The 21,000-nt window shown below is 34.6% G+C and overlaps 1 protein-coding gene across 1 annotated transcript in view; it reads left to right on the forward strand.

The window, feature by feature from the left end:
- The window catches only part of LOC140329794 (dynein axonemal heavy chain 5-like), a 102,967-nt gene that overhangs the window by 12,904 nt on the left and 69,063 nt on the right, over positions 1-21,000 (forward strand). Inside the window, 20 exon segments of the mRNA XM_072410187.1 lie at positions 650-785; positions 2,052-2,189; positions 4,077-4,197; positions 5,715-5,807; positions 6,731-6,942; positions 7,060-7,144; positions 9,920-10,131; positions 10,418-10,535; positions 10,758-10,883; positions 11,376-11,520; positions 12,182-12,386; positions 13,973-14,193; positions 14,578-14,756; positions 15,549-15,662; positions 15,752-15,927; positions 18,059-18,149; positions 19,266-19,331; positions 20,174-20,286; positions 20,484-20,583; positions 20,707-20,820. Of these exon segments, the coding sequence (XP_072266288.1) occupies positions 650-785; positions 2,052-2,189; positions 4,077-4,197; positions 5,715-5,807; positions 6,731-6,942; positions 7,060-7,144; positions 9,920-10,131; positions 10,418-10,535; positions 10,758-10,883; positions 11,376-11,520; positions 12,182-12,386; positions 13,973-14,193; positions 14,578-14,756; positions 15,549-15,662; positions 15,752-15,927; positions 18,059-18,149; positions 19,266-19,331; positions 20,174-20,286; positions 20,484-20,583; positions 20,707-20,820 (2,765 nt within the window).

Consider the following 21,000-nt stretch of genomic DNA (forward strand, 5'->3'; position numbering starts at 1 on the left):
GTTTATAAAATATAACATGGTTTTGGTAATAACCTATATGTTTTTGTTTTGGTTTTGAATAACGTCACCTGCAATGTGCCACAATACCTAGTTATTTATGTAGATTAAGGTCATATGCACTGTTGGGGTTAGTCGACCCTGGATACACACGACTATGTGGATTGTGCCATAGATGTTTACAATGTTAGAATGTTATTACTTAGTAACTAATTGATCCTTAAAGCAATAACTAATTTAAAAGTCACTAGAATAAAGAAATATTGTGTAAGTAAATAAAATGTGGATTACTAATATGATATTGTATTGCTTATAAAGTACTTAATGTGTCATAAACAAGAAATGTATCTGATTCTTCAATCATTCTTCCCTATAAAATTTGGTTTAGCAAGATACCACTCAGAACTGTCTACAATGGAATTGAAACATCATAGATAAATAATTGTAGGCTATAAGAATGCAGGTTCAAGATCCTAGAAAAAACTAACGTTTTGCCTGGTGAACTCTAATAAAACCAAAGAATTGCAGCCTAAAACCGAAAAGAATTTGCTGATAGGCAATGGTTATTGTGATTGCTTGAAGAATTTTTACTTTATTGGTGACACATATTCAGCTCATAACAACATCTGTTATAATTCAAATATCTTGGCAGCTAATCTGTATAACAGAGAAGATATGGATGATGATGACTGTACATTGTCTTCAGTTTTAATGGAAAAGATAGAGCAGATGATTGAACTGCTGACTCAGTATATAGATATCGACATACTGTTAGACACAGAAAGAAGGTAAGTAACCCAGACAAGCTCTTACCTATTTCAGGTAAAACATAGGGATATTAGTAGGGATACCTTGTATTTTATTGATAGTATGTACATTATTAATGTCATAAAAGTTTATTATCTTAGCCTAAAACTGAATCTTAAGAATTATGTAACATTATGACATGAAGATATTAAAACTTCAAGCTTTATCGACTAAATATATATCATATATATTTGACACATGCATGATTTACTAAAGTTCTCCAAGGCTTGAGAGAATACACTTTCTTCAGTGAAGCTGGGTTATGCAGAAAACCTGGAATGGATTACCTAAAAGTCATTAGCTATTTGTTAGCAAATCTTTTCAATTCTGGACCAGATCCATTACAGGTTTGCTCGATCACCCAGCTTCACTGGTGAAAGTGTATTCTCTCCAGCCTTTGATAACTTTAATAAATCAGGGCCAATGTCCAGAGTTTAAGCCCTTTTACCACTGCTTCAAAATAAATGTTGGCTATTAAAACATAATATGAATATGTATAGGTAGGTCTTATAGGGCCCTAAAGAGCAGTATAATGTATATGACCCACATGGCAGATAACTCTAGGTTGTGCAGAATACAAATTACAGATGAATGCGGCTTGTAGATGGATCCAAACCACTTTCATGGGCTGGATTGTATTAAAAGACACTCATATACACAACTCTGTGTACATAGAATATTTCAGAGAAAGCAGTATATGTCAGTATATTTTCAAAGCACTTACCAAGCTATAATGGATTCATAAAATGAGACCTCCAACTGATGATTGATTGACGTGCAACAATTATTTTAAAGCTAAGAGTACCACCTCCTAAGATATTAGATTTCAGTGTAGGGATGCTGATATTGTGTATGTTTGTGTCTATGCCTGTGCCACCATCTAATTTTATGGAAAGCTTAGTCTTTACAGAAGACTTAGTGTTCTTCATTAAATGGTCAATAATTGCTGTTTAATAATTACAACTATTTGAAATGTTATTTTACATTTAACATTTTGAGTACAACAAAATGAAATTGTTCTTTGTAGTGTTGGTTCTTTATTCTTTTTCTGATTTGTCTGGAGTTCTCACTATTTGCTCTGTGTATCATATCTAATAAATATTCCAAGAGATTGGATTTAAAACTAGAATTTAATTTCAAACTCATTTTTTTTACTTTAGAATACGTAGGATATTGACTTTGAATTCCATGTACACTGACTTTATCCAAGAGGGTTTACATAATAAATTTTATCTTCTATTCTACAGAGATCATAACCCTTTTGAAGAGGGGTATTCAGAATTTTTAGTGATGAACCAGCAAACTGAAAAGTACATTTCTGTGTACATACAAGCTTTGTTTCTTAGAAGAATACCATGCAAAGATGCCTTGTCTATTCTTCATCGGTAAGATTGTACAATTACCAGTAGGCTTATTTCCTAATTTCCAATTCTAAACTAGAGATGGAAAACTCAGGTTTGTGATGGTCTAGATTTAGAAAATTTAAGATTAAGTATTGTGATCAGATTAGTGAATAGGCCTCCTGTGAGCAACTACTATATAGACCACCGCTATGTCTAATAGGTCCTAATATTGCCAAGTTTGTATAATTTTAAGAAGAAGAAACTTTGCTTATTTTCATTTTAAGAAGAAAACTTTGCTTGAGTATAGTTACTGGAACACATATTTACATTCACTGCACCGTGTCAACAAGGTTATTTACAAATATTTATCAACATATATTCTTTAAAATATTCACTGAACTACTTAACCTATTTATAACTTGGCAAATTATATTGTGGCATTCTATACATATTTATTATAAACCTTGATGGAATGATGGCTATTGCTTTACAAATTCTGGAAATGCAAAAAACTATAAATAATTAGATATTTGTTATTGTGTAGAAATGTAACTGAATTTGATTTGAAACATAATCAACAAAATGTTTTATTATAAAAATATAATATAAATATGGTATACCAATTTATATTAAGGAAGAATTATTACATCCATATTTTTACTGGTAAAGAGAATTGTATAAACTGACGAAGAGGTCGAAGTCATCCCAAAAGCTTGCATCCCTAATAGCTGGAGTTAGCCAATAAACGCTAAAACTCACATTTACTCAAAAACTTTCTGCATCAATCAATACAGTACAAATTTCTAGAAAGTAGCATGCCCTAAGCCAGGGGTGTCCAAACTTTTTGCAAAGAGGGCCAGATTTGGTGAGGTGAAAATGTGTGGGGGCTGACCACTAACCAGGGTTAGTGTGGGCATGATCTGCGCAGGTCCCTCATAGCACACGCCGACCAGGGTGACGTGAGGGATTCCTTGTGCACGGATTCCGGTTTTAGTCCGGGCTCCATGCAGAGCACATTCTTGGAATCAGAGTGGGCGTGGTCCATGCGTAATAATGTAGGGGATTCCCTGTGCACACTTGGGCACTCCCGTCCTGCTGATTATGCCCATCAAGTAGCGGGCCGATAATTGCAAGGCGATTGATCAACTCTAATGAAATATAAAATAGCTTTTTTGTACACGTGTATTTTATACTGTGGTCAACAGTGCTGGCGGGCCACATATTATTGATTTTATGACAGAGGCTGCGAGCCAGTGGAAATCCGAACTCGGGCCGCAATTGTCTCCTAGGCCAGACTTTGGACATGCCTGCCCTAAGCCCTAATTCATATCTGTGCAACAGTCTTAGTGTGGTCATATAGATGTGTATTATGTTGTGCATTGCTGTTTGGTGTAGTAAGCAGCCTATTCATTTACCATTACCATGAAGTACCATGTGAGTGTCCATTTCATATGTAATTTAGAATGGAATATAAAGATTTTCAGACTTTGTTTAAGGGTATAGCCCTATATATTGCCCTAAAACTCATTCATGAGTTCTTATTCTTCTCCACTCCAAAACTTAAAATGTTTTTAGGTTAAAACAATTTAACTTTACTGTATATTTAAATATCATAATAGTTATTACAGATTTTTTATCAAAAACGTATTTGTCCAGATATTGGAAAGTTCCGTGAAATACTGTTGACGGCTTTATTTTCCATTGAAAATAGAACATCCTTTTTATGTATGTGCACAAAACGTTGCATAAAATGATGTAGGTTAGGAATGAAAGTTGTCACTTTGAACAGCAGGAAAGAATTGGACTCACGTTTAGCTTTTAATCTTTGCCTTTTAAAAAATCAATACAACTATTATTATAATATTATTATATATAAGTAGCTTGTTTTTTTGCTTTTCATTACTCAAAATGCTGTTCTTCTCTTGAAAGGTTTTCTGCTGTAAGACATCGGCAGGGGATACAGCACATCATAAATGAATGTTATGTAGAAGTTTTTGACTGGTTCTATGATGAGCTAAAAGAGGTTCAACAATTATATGAAACCTTCAAGGTACGTAGAAATGTTATATATAAAGAATGTGAAATTGTGTAAACAGACATGACTGGGCTCAGTTATACTGAACAGGGAGGTATTGTATGGCTGTAACAATAAGCTGGCCATACAAACCCTTAATTTACTTTTTCCTATATAGACTCTTGGGCCTTGCACTTCATAGTTGCTGGATTATAGTATTGTAAACTAAAAACCAACCACCAATAAAATGTAAGTTTACGACAAGGCAATGTGAAACAAGAGCAGTGACACAGATTGTGCCAGACATATACTACAATGTTTGACTTGAAAGTGGAAATGTGAGAGAATGAAGCCTGACCTATAACCATGTTTTACTTATTTGCCTGTTTAGAGTGAAAATATGTCTCATCTTCGGTGAAATATCTGTTGCAAACTTTTGCAATGTGCAATTGACTGCCCTTGATTACAGGTGCAGGGATGGCAAAGTCACAGAGAGAGGGGGCCTGATTGTGCAGTGGATTGTGTAGCCTCCATTGTGTAGGCCAATCACTGGGCATGTGAGCTAAGGAAATCTAAGAAATATGAGCATCATAGACTTATTTCTGAAGAATCAAGTTCTTTGGCTGTCATATTTTGTAAAGTTACTCTCTGTGGTTTTGCTGCCTTGTAATTAAGCAGCCTGTGAAATTAGTTTTTTTATAAATGTAACTGCAGCATGGCCCACTATAAAGAGTCAAGACACCAGGCTGCAGCATATTTTTCAAAGTTTATTTATTCATGTAAAGTAACAAAGGCAACAATTTCATGTGTTCCCTTCCCATTATTTAGTCACCCATGACTTGATAAAGGGCAAAAAGTGCCTAAAACTGTTACTTTGCATTAACTAAAGCTCAATTAATGCTTGAAACAAGTTGCAGTCTATTGCTTGGAATACAATATTTTTGTGGTACTGTGGTACTTTTGTTTTACTGTGGTAAAAACAACAACTTATGTTTATCATTTTTATAGTGAATGTTTGCCTAATGCTTTGCATTTTTTTAACCTAGAAATATGTGCTAAATTTATGAACCAATTTTGATATGTATTCCTCTTGTCAAACAAGGATGCTAAATTATTCAGAGCCATTTGAGACTTGCACTCTAGGAAGTTCAAACAAGTTCCCAGTCATTCCCATTCAAGTGTTTGCACACAGCTGTAGTTGTGGTGGATTGCATTCAGTTCTTGACACGTGGCTTTTGGCCTCACAGCTGCTTCACCTCCTTTGGAGGAAGAACCGAACCTTAACCACACTCAGCGACACAGCACGACAAAGCAGTTGTCATATGCTGTGGTTGACCATAAAAGCACACAGTATTTTGTTAGGGGTGTGTTAGTGTAGTAAGTGTGACAGTTCCCATCTGGCAAAAATAAATTTGTGAACTGATTAGAAAAATATGTTTTTTTGTAAAGTAGATGTACTAATGAATACACAAGAAACATGCAATACCCTTATGACTTTATATCTCTAACTCCAGTTTATGTTGTTATAACAATGTACATTTTCCTTATATTAGGAAGAGCCAGGTTTATCAAGAAACATGCCACCTGCGGTTGGTGCAATCATCTGGTCACGAAAGCTGCTGTCAAGGATTGAAAATACAATGAAGGTAGGGATGATAATGAAAATGTATCACTGGAAATCTTCAATAATCAATAATCTTAATCTCTACTCTAAAAATGAGTACAATTTTATCCATCCCTCCCTCCCTTACTGGATTTTAGCCCCCCCCCCCCCAATCAGATATGATCTGTCTGATATGTACAGAGAAACTCAAATGTTTTGTGATGATGTCACTGGGTCTAAAATAAGGTATGAAATGAACAGAGAAAAGTTTTATTTTAAATTTCTTTATCAAGGGGCAAAAGAGAATAAAAAATATAGGGAGAATAAACATTAGCTAAAATTATCCATAGTTTGTTATGGACTGAAGGTAGAGGAAACCAGCTTCTTGTTAAGTTTCAGTATAAAAAAGACAGGTCCAGACCTTTAAAGTTACCAGTGCAAGCTGGATCATGCAAGGCAAAGCTCCTATTTTACACAGGCAACAACAGTGACCTCCATCCCCCCTTTTGGAAAAACACTTTAAACTTTAAGCCCAACTGAAAGAAAGTTTATGGCCACAGAAATTTTCTGGATGTTGTTTCTCAGTTTTTAATGAACTATAGTTTAGGATGGTGTTGTATTAGGACAATAGGGGAATGACCCGATGAAACTACTTACAACAGTAAACTGTAAGTAAATTTTCTTGGGACATCACTTGTTTTATCCCACTTTGATAATATTTGATTCAATATCAATTTCCAGCATTTCCTACTATCCTAGAAGAAAGAATGACATTGTTACTTGTTCTTATTCAGATAGGTAAAGCAAATCTCATGGTGGTGCTGTCTAAATGATTTATGAAAATATAATAATTTATGAGTATTTCTATACTATTTTTAATAGGTGTCTAATTACTAAGTATTGTTATTATGTTGGTGTTCAACATCATATTACCATATCTTTCATTGTGCCTTTTTCTTTCCAAAGGCTTTCAAAAATGTCAGAATTGTAACAACATGCCTGACATACTCACATACAGTAAAGCTTTACAATCGAATAGCTTCTGCCTTGGTATCATACGAAGATCTGTGGTATCAAAAATGGAAGTCTCAGGTAGACAGAGGTCTGAGTGGACTTAATTTTACATTACTTGTCCGAGAACCTGTTACACAACGGCTAAGGGTCAACACTGATATGAGGTAATTTTTTATTCCAATAATATTTTCCCTTGCAAAATGTAATATTAATTTTTCTATTTGTAAAGTATTGTTGTACTAGAAATGTCTGGTATTTATTATTTCTATATTTAATTAAAGAATAATCCACCTGATTGAAGAGACAAAATGGATGTTGAGACTTGGGATCCGTGTTCCAGAAACTGCTCTTCAAGCATATCAGCAGGTACATATCTAGAATATTGACAATGAGGATGGTGATAAAATAGCTTTATTTATGGAATACACTTCCATCCCACTTTTATCCCAATTTAAGTTTAATTGTTGCTGGGAATGTGATGTATCATTTGATTCAAATGACATTGCTGATATCAAGCATAGCATAACTACTTGATGGTACAGTGTCAGTCCAAAAGTGACAAAAGTGTGTCACTTCATCCACACAGAAAAAGTGTAGTTTCCCTGTCCTTTACAGCATTTCTTTTCTTTCTCATATCTATTGCTGGAGCTTCTTCAAAGCTTACTTGGCTCACTGAGAAATTAGATGATAAAACCCACTAGCCTAAGGACTAAACTGTATCCTCTGAGATTATTTAAAAAAAAAAAGACCTTGTTCAGATTTTATTGTAGAGCCCGGGAGTCCTATACATTTGCATGTAAAGCTTTGATGATTGTTGCTATAAAAATATGACTGCACAGGGCATACAGTTTTCTTTCCACAACTCATGATATAGAAAAACGTAAGAATTGTTCAACGTTTTCAAGTATCTGAGGGTTTATTCAACAGAGCAAAGCACTGCAAGCAATCAATAAAAATGTAACTTGCAGTAGGTTGGTTTTAATGATGACAGTTCTCATTAGTCGTTATGATGTTCTGTACTTCACACTATTTCTTGAGCATTCTTTTTTAACCTCCCTAGCGGTTCATTTCTTTCCGGTTTTATATGTCTAAAAGCAGTACATTGTTTTTCACAAAAAGTTATTTTACAGTATAATATAATAGTATGAGTATAATAAAGTTTGAAACACAAAATCATTTAAAAACAATAAATTGAATAAATTAAAAAATCTATATATTTAAAAACAAAAATAAAAAAAAAAATACATATTATACCCATAGTATTATACATACTGTAAAATAAATGTTCTTGAAAACAATATACTGCTTTTACACATAGAAATCCAATGTATTCCATTCGATACAGTAATTTTGTATTGAATGCAATACAAATAGATTTTGAATTTCCCGCCCCGCCCGGCCGGGATGTACACACGCACCAGCGTCACTGGGAACTCCCCCGATGACTCATCGGATGCAGAAGCAGGAAGAAGAAATAAGAAGACGGAGATCGAGGCGCTGGACATCGCGGGACCCCGGTGGATTAGGTAAGCGCTCTATTTACTAACCTTCCCTAGGTGTTCCAACCCCGAGAGTGACTCGGGGTTACCACTTGTAGCAACTTTTTTCTACCCCGAGTCACTCTTGGGGTTACCGCTAGGGAGGTTAAATAGGTAATTGTATTTATTTTGCCACTACACATTAATCTGCCCAAATACGCATTATAGAAAATGGGGTAATTTACTATAGTAGTTTATTCTATTCACATGGCAAAATAAATTAGATTATTTGAAATCTTTGCAGGAGAATTTTCACTTAGCTTAGAAAACATGAATAAAACTTGCTGTGCAAAGATCAACCAATCACATGCAGTGAAACGTAAAAAAAAAGATTTTTGTTTGCATATCATTGGATAGCCAAAGTCAGCAGAGTTTCACCTTATTTACTAAGAATTAAGTTTGCCGAGCAAAACAGCCTAAACACCTTTACAAAATCAACCCAAATGTCCTAGATATGCAGTATGCCCAGATGTAAGCTTTGAGTTGCCTAACATTATTCCAAATGTAAATAAATAAATGAATGATTACAAAATTATACATTTGTAACAACATTTTTGGATAAAAAAACAACAAAAATTATACAAATATGTGCATAGATAATATGGCCGTGTCTTAAAATTTTTCTCGAATAAAAACCCATTTAGCTCAATACAATATTTTGTGACTTACATATGTCTGCGATTCATTGTTGTTGACACGGCTCCACAGGGCCAAGTGGTGGACCCAGTGTGTCACCTACCCAGTGGGTGGAGACATGCACTGGATGCCGGGTCTAAGCAGTAGCTTGGTCTTCTCCAGAGCCTCTAGAGGTGAGGATGTTGTGCGGCAAGCTACTGCCAGGTTTCGGCCTCGGTGCCTGCCAAGGCAGGTGGCTGCTAACTAACAGGAACCAAAACGTAGTGCCAGAGGGAAATCCAAAAGAGTAGTCAAACAAGCCAAAGGTCAGGACGGGCAGCAAACAAGGGTAGTCAGGAAACAGGCAAAAGGTCAGGACAGGCAGCAAACAGGAGTCGTCAGGAAACAAGCCGGGGTCGGTACACAGATAACACTGGAACAGTACGCAGGAACTGGAGCAGTAGAAACCTGAGAGTAGAACCACAAGGAACTTCCTGTTGCCTGGTCACTTCCGTAAAAAGGGGATGTCAGGTGATAGGAGTAGATCATGTGAGCCGCAGACACCAATCCCACCAGCAGATAGAGTCTCAGGTGTTATTCTGATGCCTGCCAGCTGAAGGCATCTGCGGAATACCCTGGTTCTCTGAGGCAAGGGAGCAGCTGACAGAGAATCACCTGGCCTGGACCAGGAAGTGTGCAGAGTTGGATCCAGAGGCAGAGATGGTGCTGGCAGCAGGTGGCTGCAAGGAGGGTGAGCAAGAAGGAGGCAAAGATAACCTAGACCTGCGGGGATCTGTGACAGTTGTGTTTTCAACTATGTGAAACCAACCTAAATACACAGATAATACACAGCTTGTTCTGGATTTTATTTTCAGGTGTGGATGAAATGTGGAATCTCCTGTAATAAATAAAAAACTTTACCTGTCTATCAGATGTTCTAATTTAATATCTGACTTTTTTTATGAACTGATTTGTTTTCCACTAAAAGGCAGATAAATTCAAGATGTACAAAAGCAATCTGCAAGACGTGGTTGAAGAGTATGAAAAAATTCAGAGGACAATTCCTGAAAACTTTGCTGTGTTGTTTGCCTCCCACCTGGAGAGAGTAAAGCACCAGTTCCAGCCAGGGTTATCTACTTTATCCTGGAGCAGTGTTAACATAGAAGGCCTTCTTCATCAAACAAGCACTGCTGTTAAAAGGTAACTATACCGGAGGGTACACAGTACACAGCACTATAGTCACAAGTGACACTTATTACTCCTTGTTGTAAACAAAAGAATTATTTGTAAAGTACGTTTCACAGCTAGAGTACTATTTTCTGAAGCCATCATGATAATTGGTATGTATTGGGCAAGTTCTTTGTTCTGTTATCAGCTAGAGAATATTTTCTGATGTCTGTGCTATTAAATATATCTTGAATACATTTTACATTTCCTACTATATCTGTAAGTCAGTTTTTCAAAAAGCATCTTTTATGTCTTGCAGATTGAAATGTATCATTGATAAGGTTACAGAAATTAAAGAACAAGTTATTGAAAGCACACTTGAAGAGATCTCTTGTTTTGACTTATTTCCTGTGGAGAAGATTACAGATGTCCCCAAGGTACAGTACTGTAATCCAGTATTAGTCGTTGTTTTAAATGCTACGTACAAGCAAACAAGAAATAAACAGAGCTATTTCACTCCCTATATAACTTTAATGTTATAATATATCTTTTACCAGACTATCACAATCATAAATATATAATGCGATAAAGTGTATGGAGGACATAAAGATGCAGAGCCTCATGGGACGGTGCTTATGTCTTTATTTATATCATTTCAGGATCCTGTGGAATTTGTGCAATTTATGCAGCTGATGCTGGTTGAAAAGAAAGCCAAGTTAGAAGAAATGGCATCTTCAATTAGAAATGCATTTAAGGATATCTTAATGGCAATGAAATCTTTTCAGGTAATATGGAGCGATATTGATTTTTATAGGGAATAGGATCTGGAAATATAAATCCTATATTATTGTAGTTCTAAAAAATAAATATAAATAATTTTGAAAAAATGGCCTCAGAATGTCGAAGGTGTGGTTACAAAAAAAAAACTAATAATATTCCTATGGTATTGATTCTCCTAAACTGGATGCTTAATCCTTATAACAAATGATGTCTTTCAACAACAGCAAAATCAGTAAATCACTGTTTCATTTATAACTTTTAAACACTCAAATGTACATGATTTTTATTGCACTGGCCAATTATTTTGAAGGAAAACTATACTATATGAATATGCATATATGCATGTGGGGAAATTAAATGTACCATATGTAGTATACTATTTTATTGGATTGTGCTTAATGGCTTTATGTTTATTTAGTGGATTTGTGCTATAAATCAAATTATGTAAGTGCTTTCTAGGTTATGATGTAACATTCTATGATATGTTTGGGTTTCAGGAATCCACACAGGAAAATAACAGACCATCTGCTCCTGCAAGGTCTACAGCTTCTAATTCCAGGATGAAAAGAACAACATATAAACCACAGCCAATGTCCGTATCCTCGGATAATTCTATTGTGGATTATTCTGAGGAAATCACCAGTAAAGTCCTGGGTGTGTAGTTCTGAGACTGACTGCTCAACTCATATTCGTTCTTGTTAATGTTATTTTTAGTCCGAAGAGTACTGGCTAGGAGGCATATTTGTAAAACTTTAAGCATATTTTACTATGCAGTATTTACTACAATGTATCAAACATTTACTGACAACATTCACTATATTTTATTGGGTTAAATATAATTTTGGGGATTGTTTACTGTACAGTAGGAACATCTTAAGTGAATATGTAGGGAATGAGTGGTAAAACTTCAAAAAACAGCACAGAATATAAAGCATTTATGTTGAGCACAGAGTCTGATTTTCTGTCCTTAGATTTTCTCTTAGTTTAATTAACTTTCAAGTTCAGACAAAACTGTTTGTGTTTTTAGAATAGTGAAAGGTTAGAGCATGTCTAATTCCATTATAATAAATAATGTGAAGTGGCAGCTTTTTAACAAACATAATCTGATATGTAATGTTTCATTTGTAAAAAGTTGTTCTCTAACCTAATATGATGTTTTTGAAAATCATTTCCTTATATTAAATTTATTGATTAACGTGACTCTGGTGGGGCTTACCACAAGTTTGAACAAAGGTAATAAATTCAGTTAAAAGGTTTTTTAAATATGTAAATATTTTATTTGATTTTATCTTTTTATTTCCAGAATCACTGAGCGAGCAGCTGTATCAGTCTGTATTCACCTGTATACTGCGTTCATTATTCATCCTAGCACAGCTTGTAGGCTGTGACATGGAATTATTGAAAACTGAACAACAGACTTTAGATGGAATTGAGCCTCTGAACAATGAACCTGTGTTTAATACATTTAAGGGACTTCTGGGATCTAAAATTCACACGTATAGACTAAGGTATACTTTCAGTAATTTGTTTTCCATATGCTTTGCTACATATATACAATATTTGTAATTACAAATAGAAATAAAAGTAGTACTGCTATGTGTAGTATTTGATAAAAAAAACATCATACTGAGTAGAAAAATAAGCCATGGCTTTTAGATTTTAAGATATATTTTACATTATGTTTTCCTATTACATCATAGCCACAGGTAATGGATGCTCCATAAATGGTCTCTGAAAGGAATATCCTGTTATGTGTGTGATCAGTGTAGTGCTTTCTGCTAAATGAGGTTGGAAATAGACCTAGCTGACAATTTCCAGTAGGAAATACAATTGCTTCTGCTTCACTGATTAAAAAAACACTAGCCATCAATGTAGGAATCTCAGAGTGTAATGGAACTCTGGCTGAAATAGGCTTCAATACAATGTGTGTTTGTTTCTATTTCAGATGTCTAAATCAATTAAAATCACTGGTGGTCTGCAAGAAAATTTTGGTGGTCCGTGGCTCTGGCTGGTGCACCCCCCAGCGGGGTTAGGAGAAGGACCTTGCTTGGGGGCTGCACCGGCCAGAGCCGTGGACCATGTCCTCTTTATGCATTGCAGGCTCAGGGCCGTGGGCGGGCTGTGTCTCTGGTTCTGGCATCATGATATCACTCTGGGGGGAGATCCGGCATGCGCTTTCCGGAGTCCATAAAGTCCAAAAGGTTGGGGACCACTGAATTAAAAGATGTTTATCTTAATAGATGCAATTGGGTACTGCACTTTACACATCAGATTTGATCTCTCTTAGTGGATATGCTACTAAAAGTGCACATTAGCACTATACATGGCATTTATGAATATTTAGGAAGGCTGACCTAAATTCCTCACCAGTCTTCCCTGGAGTCCATAAGCAATCAAAACAACATCCTTGGTAATACGTGTCACCCTTTCACCCAGACCTTAATAGCTTTTTTGAAGTCCCAAGGATAGATGGAAAGATCACCATCCCAGTGTACTGCCATGAATGTAGCACAATGCCACTTGTATATTTTTTAACCACAGCAGCAAGATCATCAACATTGTAAATAAAATAAATTACATATACTGTAAATTTCTATTATACAATTGAAGTTTCTACTATGCACAATTAGGTATATTCAAATTTAGTTTAATGCCATGACTTCAGTTTTGCAGTGAATGATTGATTGTCTATGGAAGGTAGTAAATCATGATCTGCTCTGGAGTTTTAGGTTTCAAGTTTAGATTTTATGCTTTGTAATGAAGCTTTGCTTTGTTATGTCTCCAAAGAGCTTGGCACATTTTCAATTTAAAATGCAGGTAGTTCACTTCATATTTCACTAGATTTCTAGAGATCCATCAACAAGGTCTCGGGCATGAGCTTGCAGATATAACTAACAGGCCTGATGTTATACATTTTTCTCAATGGGGCTTTTGGGACCCCTATAATGTATTACTGTTGACTTTTTAAATAACAAAAGATATAGGTATAATGTAGAGAACATGGTTTCTCTCTGAATTACATATACATTTCATTAAATTAGGTTTTATTTTCAATCAAATAAACCTCGTCTGATCTTTTTATTTTCCTTCACAGGTTTAAGCTGTCTCTCGTATTTAAAATACCACACATCCTCATAGATCCCCCTGTGGAAGTTGCCCAAGACGCCATCAAGCAAGTTGCTGTTTGTATTATGAATATTAGTGATTCTTTAAACTGGTGGTCTGGAGAAAGAAAGGGGCAAGCTTTTAATGTGTCTATAGCTGCAAATAACAAACTGCAACACATTTTAGAAAAGGTTGAGAAGACAATGAGAGGTAAATACCAATAGTGTACTGTATAATAATATTTTATTTTGACATTTGCAAAAGAGTATTGTGCAAAAGAAAATACAAAATGCAATTGTGAATCACAAGTCCACCCAAGACTGATATTTCAGATTAGGGTAGGAGTCATGCTAAGGAGTCATTGTAAATTTGGTTCTTGAGTCTGCACATTTGCTGTGTCTAATATGCGCGGTCTCATATCATTGTTAGTTTTTTGCTACTATGTATAATGCAACCGGAACTGGAACACAAGTGGTTGAGAACATACAAAACTCATGCATGAAATGAAACAGATTTGGGAATTAAGGCATAGTATATATGATTTGTTTAGGTAAATATATGTGCACACATTATTTTGTTGTCTTTTTATTCCAGATATTCACCCAAAAGTTAAGAAGCAGGTTTTCAGCCTAAGTTGTTATGAGTTCCTGTGGGCAGATAACATGTACAAGCAGAGTGAGGAGTTTTTAAATGGAAATCCAAGTCTTGCTATTATTCATAAAGAAGTGAAACGATTTCTAGATATTGAAGAGAAAATAAAACGATCTCCGGAGGTAAGGCCATGTATTAATAATGTAAAGAGAAAAAAAAGCTATACTTCAATCTCTGTAATTCTGAACCACTATTTACTGATATAAATTGAACTTAAGGCGTTTGCTTTTTTCCATGACATTTGCCATATACAAAAGCTTTTAACAAAAAAAGTAATGTTAAGTACAGTCTGTGTTTGCTCTGGAATCTGCTAGAACATGTTGGGAAAATTAGGTTGTAGGTTTCCATTTTAAAAGCTGACCTTTAGTGCATCTGAGTTTACAATGCTTTGCCCAATAACTTTTTCAGCTAGTCCAAAATCAAAAAGTTATAAAAAGGTGTTAGCAGTCTTGAGCTCAGTTGAACCCTTTGTAATCAATGCCCGCAACAATCTGCAAAGTATCTCCTTTGCTTTAACTGCATGTGGGTTGTGTGGATGACTGCTTAATGGCTAGAGATCTTCATTGGATTGTTCATGTTAGTGCCCAAATGTGGTGCAAAAAATTAGGCTACTTCTATGCTCTATAAAATACCTGACCTTGTATTAACCACAAGTACAACAATTTCTGAGCAAATCATATAAATAAGAATATATAAATACCTCTTTTGTTTTATGCCTGCATTATTTAAAAAAAAACAATATTTGTGATATACTATATGTGTAAGACAAAACATAGTCTGCTACCCTAGAAATACTGATAGTGTTGGTCTGAGGCCCATGTTGCTTTTAGTCATAGATAAGCTTGTATGCATAGAAATGTACATATCTTTTTTTAATACTATATGAGTATAATTGTTTTTGCTTTGTTTCCCAGGTTATAAATATAGGCTGTATTTGTCTTGATTACTCTTTGATGAAGGAAACACTAAAAGGATTTGCAGGAAGCTGGAAGTCTCATTTTGCAACAATATTACATCAGCGTGTAAAGGTAAAGGCACCTTAAAAAATTGTTATTTCTGCTATTTCTGCATTAGCTGTACGTATTGGTAATGACATTATTTTCTAAATATCTTTCAGGATGACCTTCATCGTGTTGTTCAATACAGAGAAACAGTATGGCAGCAGCTCACCAAGCCAGTGGAAAGTCTGGAGCAGCTAAACTCGATCTTAACATTGCTAGAAGAGCTGCAGGACATGGAAAATAAAATAGATGAAGTGTATCGGCCTATAGAAGTCATGTATGAACATCTAAGGTATGTTGTTGGTTATAATCCACATGCTGGTCATAAAAACTTCAACTTTTGTTTGCCATGTAACAAAAGCACTAGAAGATTATTATAAACACGTCAATTTAATTGATGAAATAAATACAAGATATAGCATGCAACAGACCATCAGACGTATGATCAGATATTCTTTATTTTGGACTAGTTTCTACTTTGGTTCATTTAGGATTATCCAAGTGCTGCATATTATTTTATTCAGTTTATATTATATAATGTATAATATAACAGGTACATCATATGCAAATTAGGTTTAGCGTAAGTGACTACTAAATGGTATACCTATAAAACTCAGAATGTTTCTGCTCCTGTGATAAGGGTAAAAAGCAGTATAGTAAAAAAGGCCAGCTTTCAGGTTAAGAATAATAGCAGGGAGATGTCAAAGGTATTGAATTCCTGTTGCTTGATGCGACTGGGGTGGGGTTAATGCCTTTGCAAATTGTATATTAAACAGTGGTAATATAATGCATGATGGGATGAGTAATACAATGCAGCAAACAAACTCTTTCATAATTTGGTATATAGTAACATTGATATTAAATTTAGGATACAATGTGGCCCAGAAGAGGGAATTTTTAGTGCTTGACAAGGATATAAGCATCTTTGTTATTTAAGTGGTAGCATTTATGTGTAGATTAGGATTTAAGCAAAAAAATTAAGACATTCATGGACTTTGGTTACAAGATTCAGGTGAAGTGTTAAAGGTTAACTTTATTTGTTAGGCTAATAAATAATATTAGGATGAGTGTAAAGGTTAAAAGGTTATGAATTCAGGGTAAGTTTATTCTTAAGGGTTGATTTTAACCAGAAAACCTTGTAAACCACCAGCACCAGGTTCTCTTTATATTTATTTACACAGTATTTATATATCGCTGACATGTTATGCAGCGCTTTACAGAATCTATTGTCATATCACTAACTGTCCCTCAAAGGCATTCTTTCATGTAAACAATGACAACTTGAGAGAGTTGCTCTTATCTGATAGTCACATTTGACAAAATTGCACAATAATGCATGTATCTTGGTGTGTACACTAAAATCTGGTCTGTAATAGATTGAAAACTACCTGTTTTGAAAATAAAAACACATTTTCAACACATCGATGTGATCAAAATCCCCTTTCTCTTTTTGTAAGAATGACACATAGGCAACATAAGAACAGTATTTCTAAATGTGTCCAAAGACATGCGGTAGGGCGATTGTTTGCCAATGCAGATAGTTATGCTCAGATAAGTAAACTTTTGTTTTTTATCTAAGTTTGGGGGTGAAGAGCATGTTCTGCTAATTCACACCTAAATAGATATAAGCATGCACATGTGGGCATGATATCATGAAAGGTGAGAGAAGTAAAAAATTGCCAAACGTAGCAAACAGAAAATCTCTTGGCCCCTCTTACCCCTATTTGTGACGGATCTGTAATCTTCCTACGGTACAACAAACTTCCACAGCAGTGTTTACTTGAACATTTCTGTGACTCATTACTGGTTGTTATCATTTACACTCAGGAAAATGACCATTTTACTGTGTATTCCTCAAGCAGAAATTCCATTTTGAGAACAATGAAGCAGATCCACATGTACAACAATTTAGCAAAGTACATTCCTTTAAATCTTTATATTTTGTACTGTTAAAGGAATTCAGCATTTGATACAACAGTTTTTCATTATAAAGAAATATACTTTTGACCACTAGTCCCAGATCTCTACAAATAGGTTAAAGATTTGTAATTCCATGGAAATGGTAATCCAGTAACCCCTATCAGACAGCACAGCCACCTATCGTTTCTTATTGCTAACTGTACAATGAAAAATAGCACATAGATAATGTAATGTCTATACTCTGTTCTCATGTTAACTTTTCTTTAAAAAGCATTGCTAAAATAAAGTTCTAATTGGCTCACTTTTTCTGGTATCAGAGAGAATCAATAATGTATGTTAGTTGTGTGTAAAAATACACATTGTAATACATTTATTTTGGAGAATGTGACATTCACTAACTATTCCCTTTGGCTGTAGGCTTAACCTGTAGCACTAATTATGCAAATGATTACTGATGAGAGCAGTATGCATCTCTATCTTTATTATAAAACTCTGATTGGCAGGTCCTACAAGTTGCGGATACCTAGAGAAGAAGTGCATGATGTGGAAAACTTAAGACATAAATGGTCAGAGCTAATGGATCTTTCTAGTGTTGTAAGTAAATTACCATAAACACCATTATTTATATTATATGTGTTATATACGATGCTTAAAGCAGAACCAAACTTTAAAAAACAAAAAATTGCAAACATGCTTTGTCTCTCTGTATTAAGCCAAACATACCTATCTGTTTGCAGTCTTCTGTTGTATGTACAACGAGCTGCACTTTCACAGCTCAGCATACAATCTCCGCATAGCCAGGTGCCGGAAAGTAATAAACTCCAATGTGCATGAGAGATTTAGTTGAATTATTTACTTGTACTGTACCAAATATTTTAGGCTTTGATGTTGGCCATACCCTGGTCAATAAATTCCAATAGATTTGACCTTAGATTCTTTATAAAAGTCAAATCTAAAACAATTTTTTTTAGAAATAGGCCATTCCTAATGAATGCTTGATTAATATATGAATGGAACATTTATCGGTACTTTCTGTTTTTTCCTTGAATAATGCTGGGGGGAGCAGCATTTATTAGAAAGAACTGGAATTCTTAAACAATGTTCATTTGTCATATGACCATAATAATTTAATTCAGCTGAATATTTATTATAAAAAAGCAGTATAACTTCATGTAATTCACTAAATGTTACTGTAACTAGATTGACCAATACCCTCTTAGCTCTTACATCAACAAGAAATGTTCACAAAAAGAAATGCCACTGAATGAATATTTTCTCTTTTATGGACCATTCTCTGTAAATCCTAGATATGGTCCTGCATGAACATCCATGCAGATTAGCAGTTTTTAAAATTGCACCATGCCATGTTCAAAGCCACTTAAATTACCTGTCTTCCCCATTCTGATGCTAATTTGGAACTTTAGCGGTTGTGTTATTGTCAATGCCTAGATGCATTGAGTTGCTGCAATGTGATTGGCTGATTAGAATATTTGCGTTAACAAGCTGTTGAACATGTGTTTGTATTATCCTGATATATACAATTAAATAATTACAGTATTTACTTGTTTGGTAAAGCTTAATAATTTGTATATTGCCTTTGAAGTACTAAATACTAACATGCCTATATTAGCATTCAAAATTAAGACCGGAAATGTTATCCTTAACCACACTGAACATTGAGTATTTCATTCTGCTGTTCCATTGTTACAGGTGAAGGAGACATTGTTAAAGGAAAAGCAAGATATATTCAAGCAGGAACTTGATAAGCAAGTAAAAGTAAGATAGTATTTCTCAGTTGTAGCCCATTCTTTAAAATCTTTATTTCACAAAGTGTTATTATTTTATCCATTTGAAGGTGCTTTGCAATTTCAGTTGAAAAGAAATCTAAAGAATAAAATTTTGTACAATAATGTGTAGTTACTTTGACTATTCAGTGTTGTACGCTTATGCGACTTGTTGTATTGATGGAATATACAGTATATCAACATCATTATTATTCAGCAATATACTGTATCTTAGCCAGACTGAGCATTATCATTACTTGTTCAACACTCAATATAAAAGATTTTAATGTGTAGTGAGTGAATATGAGTTATTTTAAAAACAACAAAAAGAAAAAAATACACTTGATAAATAATTAGCTATAGGTAAAATCAAAAGGTAGTTGGTTGTCAAGAAAAACAGGAAAAAATATGATTAATGATACAGGATTACAGCAAGTAAGGAGGGATACCTAATGAGAAATGAAAATAGAAATGACGACTTAGCTAATGTAATATTTAAAATGGCTTGTAAATGATTCTCTACTCATGTCTATGTTTAAGCTAGAATACTGATGTATGATAATAATAAAATTCTTTTAATACAGAAAGTCAATCAGATAATCCTATTGTTTTTTTACCTGCCTAATAAGAATCCAAACAGAATAGATCATCCTAGTGAGCTTCAACTTTTACCGACTGTTTCTGACATTTCAGTGCCTATTATGGACATTTAGCGTACCTACACATGCTTTTAATTAACATGAGGCTGCTTTTCAGTTTGAAACTGACATGAAAATCTACAATATTTAAATCAAATGTTTTAACTCTGGCTATTGTGTTTATTCTTTTTAAAAGAGTTTTGTTGTGGAGGTGATTCAATTTCGCAATCGTTTTGATACAAAAGGCCCTGCAGCTCCTGGAATAATGCCAGAGGAGGCTGTGGCTCGGCTGCATGATTTCAATGAGACGTAAGAATCTGCCTATTCTATGCTGCATTTTATCTATCTACATTATACTTTTTTAGTCTATAGAGAATAAAAAATATTAGTGATCAAAAAGTATAGACCTTGCCTATACAAATCTTTAAACTTTGTATAGTAGTAGTAATAGTTTTTTTTTGCATTGGTATAGCACCTTGATGTCCAGTTGGACATTTTTTTTTCAGATACCAAATCTATGATGCTAAAAGAAAAACACTAACTTCAGTGCAAAGGTTATTTAATATAGTTCCAAAGACATTCCCAGAGTTGGACAGGACTGGAAAGGTACAGTAATAGTACTTCATTAACATACATGGGGTATCAAGGAACCATGTTACTTAATGAAAAGCTAAATTACAAGTTGTGATTGCCTAACTTGTGACATGTTTTTTCCATATTTGATTTTAGGACCTGCAGCTACTGGGAACACTTTATATCCTGTTTCAGAAGTTTATTGATTTTGACCAAAGATTCAGAAACACCCTGTGGGCAGAAGTTGATCTGGCAATAAGTAATCAGGAGGTGTGGCTTTTATTCGCTTTATAATGCTATACTGATTCGTTAGTAGGATAAAATACATTGTGGTTGTACACTTTTTTAACCTGACACATAATGGAAGCTTCTTTCTATATCATTTTTTCTGTCGTCGCAAACCACAAGCTGAATGTTAGTATATGATTAGGATTGCTTACAAAGCACAAA

This window comes from Pyxicephalus adspersus, chromosome 4, assembly GCF_032062135.1.
Source record: "Pyxicephalus adspersus chromosome 4, UCB_Pads_2.0, whole genome shotgun sequence".
NCBI lineage: Eukaryota > Metazoa > Chordata > Amphibia > Anura > Pyxicephalidae > Pyxicephalus > Pyxicephalus adspersus.